The 5,725-nt window shown below is 43.7% G+C and overlaps 1 protein-coding gene across 2 annotated transcripts in view; it reads left to right on the top strand.

Annotated features, from left to right (window-relative positions):
• Positions 1–4,768, top strand: part of LOC130124414 (desmocollin 2-like protein) — an 8,722-nt gene extending 3,954 nt beyond the window's left edge. For both annotated transcript variants that reach the window (XM_056293872.1, XM_056293870.1), the window contains exons 8-16: positions 1–91; positions 302–487; positions 742–989; positions 1,207–1,349; positions 2,060–2,281; positions 2,491–2,712; positions 3,032–3,147; positions 3,283–3,618; positions 4,154–4,768. The exon at positions 1–91 is cut by the window's left edge and continues 44 nt beyond it. In XM_056293872.1, the coding sequence (XP_056149847.1) occupies positions 1–91; positions 302–487; positions 742–989; positions 1,207–1,349; positions 2,060–2,281; positions 2,491–2,712; positions 3,032–3,147; positions 3,283–3,618; positions 4,154–4,351 (1,762 nt within the window). In that variant the 3' untranslated portion in view covers positions 4,352–4,768. The remainder of the gene's footprint in view (positions 92–301; positions 488–741; positions 990–1,206; positions 1,350–2,059; positions 2,282–2,490; positions 2,713–3,031; positions 3,148–3,282; positions 3,619–4,153) is intronic.
• The last annotated feature ends 957 nt before the right edge of the window (positions 4,769–5,725 follow it).

Raw genomic sequence — 5,725 nt, 5'->3', positions numbered from 1 at the left:
CGGTCAAGCGAATGGTTTGTCCAACTCGGCTACAGCAACCATTACTCTGGGGGACATCAACGACAACCCTCCAACTTTCCAGAAGCAGTCTGTGAGTGTTAAGTGATCAAAAACTCGGAAGACAGCTCACGTCTTTAAAGAATGTCTCAGCATTCAAGATATTCCCAATGAAATACTTCCCTGCAATGTTTCTGACGGAACAAATTAAATGGCAGAATTTTACTTTACACAGCACAGTATCTTGTTCTGCTGTTCCCATAGTGTAATTTAAGTATGCCGCTGCCTTTACTTCCCTCTGTAGTACAATGTGGACGTTGAGGAGAACACAAAAGAGAGTCTTATCCTCCGAATTCCTGTTGAAGACAGGGATTTGGTGAACACACCAAACTGGTATTCCCAGTTTGTGATCACTAAAGGAAATGAGAATGGCCATTTCAGGATCGAAACGGACCCCAAAACTAACGAGGGGCTTCTGTATGTTGTAAAGGTGAGCTGCCTCTCGCATTGAGTGAAATCCATCTGTCTTAGCGCTCCGTCGTCTGTCTGTCTGTATTTTTTTTTATCAGTATGATATCATGTGTTGTTTTCCGGCATATCAACAACAGCAATAACTTGACTTATTGATCCTAATCTTACTGCAAGCATAAAGTTACAACATGGTTAATGAGGCAGCATTGGAGCAATGACAACAAATGTTAATTTTTAACTCCGCATTTCAATCGAAGCTGTGTTTTTTCTCAGCCTTTTGATTACGAGAAAGACAAAAACCTGCACCTGGAGATTATGGCACGTAACCAAGCTGAGCTGAGTGATCCTAAGGCCTCGTGGGTATCCATCCCTGTGGAGGTGTCCGTCAAAGATGTTGATGAGGGCCCAGAATTCACAGCTCCCTCTATACGCTTTATTGTCAAAGAGAACACACCAAATGGCACTTTGATAGGAAGCTACACAGCTGTAGATCCGGAAACCAAGGACGGCAAGGGCATCACGTAAGCTGTCTCATTTAACCTGCAGCCTCTCACTTAATGTTGTTATGCCTGCGTGGCGGCAGACACATTCTCTTATGTACTTCAAGACAAGGTGGACCTGCAGCTCTATCAAGGCAATTTCTTTACCTCTCTTGAGCACTTGAGGGCAGAGTCTTACCACTGAACTGAAAAATGCACCAGTGACTCATGGGAAGTATTTCTCCTCCATTCTTCTCAGGTATTACAAGGTCAGCGACCCTGCCTCATGGGTCAATGTAGATCGGAATTCAGGAGAACTAAGGGTTGCAAACACAATTGACAGAGAGTCCCAGTTTGTCCAAGATGGTATTTACAACATCATCATGAATGCAGTGGATGCCAGTAAGTTGATATAAGAGTTGTCGATTGATACATGAATGAATTGTAATGAGCACGTTTTACCAGATACGTATTTTGTTAAAGTTCCACTATATTTCTTGCTCCTCTCTTGCTTCTTTCCTTTCACACTGCTGCATTGAGGAAGAAACCACAGTTAACATGAGGTAGTTTGTTTGAATTAACAGATCTTCTTATTTCTTGTTTACTGGACCAATTTCCTCTGTTAGGTTACGTCACATATTTACAGATAGACACACGCTGAGCCAGTGGCTTTTAGAGCTTTCTGAAAATATCATTAATTACCACCAAAGATCTGCAGGTTAAAATAAACAGAGCCTGTTAATGTCGTTGAATTAAAGTCAGATTGGTGCCAAACCTGACGCCACCCCTGTCAAAATCTGTTTCAATAAATTACTTCCCAGTTATCAGCCAAAGGGGGGTGTTGTAGTTATTACCTGATAATAACCTGGGATGTGGCAAGTGACTTGGCCTTACTCCTCATTGGCTGGTGTGATGGGAAGATTTTGGCTCATTTCCAGGATGCCCGTCTCGTTTTTTAATTCAAACAGTAAATGCTCTTGTGATCTCAAATGTTAATTTGAGAGTGAAGATAGGCGATGGATAGGCAGTTTTGGTCATTACAGTAACTAGCTCTACCTAATTCTGCTTGTTTTACCTTGTTCACCTTAATCCTTCATGTTTCTGCCTTGTAGGCTCCAAGACAGGCACGGGAACAGTCATTCTTCAGGTGGAGGATGCCAATGATAACATCCCACAGCTTCCCACCAGCGAGCTGCTGCTGTGTGAGAAGGAGGGAGAACTAAGCTCTGTGCTGGTTGTGGCCGAAGACAAAGATCAGTCTCCCTTTGCCGGTCCCTTCAGTTTTGAGATGGCAGAGGAGCACGATGGCAAATGGACTTTGGAGAGGTTTAACGGTGATTATGACGGGCTTTCTGTCACTCTCTTTGCATATTTCATCCACCTTCATTTCATATCTTCATTGGAAAACAGTTTATTGGCAATTTCCATTGTCTTTAGTCTTCCCTCATCTTGTCTGGAATATTAACCTCGATATCCAAGTACCATTGTCACTTGAGGAGACTGGACACTGTTCTTAAGGTTTATGTGTTCATATCTTCCTCAGACACAACAGCTAGATTGGAGCAGACCGCAGAGCTTCCTACAGGGATATATAAGGTTCCCTTGGTGGTTAAAGATCTGCAGGGTTCTGGCAGGGAACAGGAGGTGACCGTCAGGGTTTGTCAGTGCAGAAATGGTGCCTGCTTCGCCAAGCCGAGCTCAATCTCACTTGGGCCGCTGGCAATCCTGACCATGCTGCTGCCTTTGGCCCTGCTCCTGCTGCTTTGTGAGTTCCAACTGTTTATGCACTCTTGACAGCAAAATTATGCACAATATATAGGCCGTGTTAGCTTATAAAGCACCAGAAGAATTAATTACAAATGCATTTGTGTTAAATGTTGGAAATTCTTAAGTGTTCAATTGAAGTTTTTTTAATTTTCACCAAGTAATGTAGTATAATTGTGTATTTTGATTCTGATGAAACCTTTTGATTTGTTTGATTGTAAATGATCTAGTTGTATTGGCTACTGAGGACACTTACTGATCACTGTTGATATGCATCTCGATTAAACTCATCAAACACAATGTTTGCTTGTCTTTTGCAGGTTTATTACTCGCTTTCTTCTGTGTGACGAAGAATGAAATGAGGCAGTTTGACAATACAGGAGACATGGGTGGAATCTTGCTCAAGTCCAACACTGAGGCCCCAGGGGAAGAAGTGGTGAGCGTATAATCAGTGAAAGCATTGGATGGCGTCACATATTCAACCTCACTTTTGTGGCCATTCACCTGATGGTTTGTTTGAGTCTCAGTTTTTAGCTTGTTTTATTTTTTTGTTAACTGTGTGTTTCTCTAGGATTCAAATCTCATCATTGGTTCCATGGCTGGGATGGAACAGGAGGCCGGACAGGGCTCGGTTAAGGGTTCCCTGCTGAACGCAGAATTCATGGGGAACAAGAGTGCGAGCACAATTGGGGGTTTCAACATGCAAGAGAACGTGCTGCATCAGTCCAGTGGTGTCTTGCAGGCTGATGTGCAGAACGGCTACTACTCTGGCATGTACGGCGGCGGTCAGTTTGGTACCATGCAGTTAGGCGGTGGTCAGTTTGCTCACAGCAGTGCATCTTTTGATCACCTCCAAGACTCCAGCGTTAATCAAACATGGCAAACGAATGGCCGCTATCTACAGCAGGTAAATGTGTTTTATTTATTTATTTATTTTAGTTTAGATGTACATTTTGGACGAGATGAATACACTGGTGGAATGTAATTGAGGGTTTTTTTTTTTGGACTAACTATTCTGTTTATCTGATCGGTCATCCGTCATAGCTGCAATAACCAATACAAAAAGAAGTACACCTGGTGGAGGCCAACGACTGGTGCATGCATGGTGGTTTTAGGTTGTAAATGGTTCCCCGAGCTCCCTTTTCATTCGCCGAGGCTTTATAACATTGTTCATATCTGTTGAAGCTTTGGTAGCTCCCCTATAAAATATTATCTCTTATTGTAAAACACGTCAGTGGTCTCACCTGTAAACTTTAATATTTCTCAAGCTTGTCAGCGAATTGGTCATCGATTCGCTTTGCAGTATCCTCCGGCCATACACCGGGCAATTCTGTGATATGACACGGTGTTATAGTATCTCTCCTCCCATTGGCCAGTTTGTCCTGTTGAACTCTGCGAGGGCTAATAACACGCTTCTCCTCCCCTCCACTTTGTCTCTGCAGAAGCTGGCCTATCTGGGGGCGGCGGAGGAGGGGTGTTACGCAGACGACATTCTCCACATGTATGGCTTCGAGGGGGTGGGCTCCGTAGCCGGCTCTGTGGGTTGCTGCAGTGATCAAGACAACCACGATGACCTGGACTTCCTCAACACACTTGGGCCAAAGTTCAAAGCCCTTGCCCATGTCTGCACAAACAAGTGAACAATGAAGCTCAGAAGTGGTGCTTATTTTGACTGCTGGGGACCCACTGAGCCGTGGGCTTGGACTGTGAGGAGAAGAAACAGAACAAAACGGGTTTGTTAGAGTCTGCACTGCGTGTTGCTCATGATGGGTTTTGGTAAAACCCTTTTTGCACTGGAATGGATGTAAATACAGTACATTGTATTTTATTTTACCCTTTGTGTTGTTTGCTTTGTGTGTTTTAGTTTTTTTTAGGATGGTTGACGGTATTTGTACTGACGTTCAGTTTAAAAGGGGTACGTTTACGTACAATTAGTAAATGTCTCGGTATTATGGGATGATGTTTTTACCCGGCTCTTTGCCGTGAGTTGTGTATAACTTCTGAACAAGTGTAAATACAGACGTGGCTAATAATGGTATTGGGGTTGTTTTGTTTTTTGTTTGTTTTGTAAAAAAAAAAAAGAAGCAAAAAACTACAATGGCGTTGACTGGATTTTAAATGAATAAGCTTCATTTGAAATTTCAGGCACATTTTTTACCCTTTATAAATACACATGATCTTCTTTCTGGAAATGATTTTTACATCCACAACGACATTTTCATCATCCAGAATTTGTGAATCCAAGGTTTGGTTGAAACACGTCTCTTCGCATTCGATGTTGGTGGTTGACTGGGTGTGGTCGGGGGCCCTTAAGGGGCCACGGCTGGCGATGAGACAGTCTGACAGTAGTCCTGTGAAAGTTTGCAAAGGGTGCGATTAGGAGGAGTGAGCCGTAATCTGCATTGTGCGACTGTCACAACACAGACTGCAGCAGCAGCAAGACTCTATCTTGTTTATTCATCTGTTTTCCATGAGTCAGATCTTAAAATGTGCCGGTCCCGTTCCCTTCTGTTGACTCACTTCTGATTCACCTTAGCAGTGGCTACGGTAGGCAACTTTAGTCTTTGAAAAAATAAATCATCATCTACTCCAGAGTGATTATAAACGATGAAATATTGCAAAATCCACCACCATCTGTCCTTCCACATTCCCCTCCTTGACAACACACGTACCCATCACCTCCTCACCACCTCTGTTCCCTTCACCAACATGCCCATTGAAGTCCGCTCCAATCACCACTCTCTCCTCCTTGGGTACCCTCTCCACCACGTCCTCCAACTCACTCCAGAATTCTTCCATCTCACACCCAACTTGCGGGGCATATGCGCTTATAACATTCATCACCACACCTTCGATTTCCAGCTTCATACTCATCACTCTGTCCGACACTCCAGGACACTCTCTTGACATACTCTTCCTTCAAGATTACCCCTACCCCATTTCTCCTCCCATTCGCGCCATGGTAGAAGAGTCTGAACCCATCTCCGATGCTCCTGGCTTTACTCCCCTTCCAC

Source organism: Lampris incognitus, chromosome 14, assembly GCF_029633865.1.
Source record: "Lampris incognitus isolate fLamInc1 chromosome 14, fLamInc1.hap2, whole genome shotgun sequence".
Classification (NCBI taxonomy): Eukaryota; Metazoa; Chordata; class Actinopteri; order Lampriformes; family Lampridae; genus Lampris; species Lampris incognitus.
The sequence above is the reverse complement of the archived record's forward strand: the minus strand, read 5'-3'. Positions and strand labels throughout refer to the sequence as shown.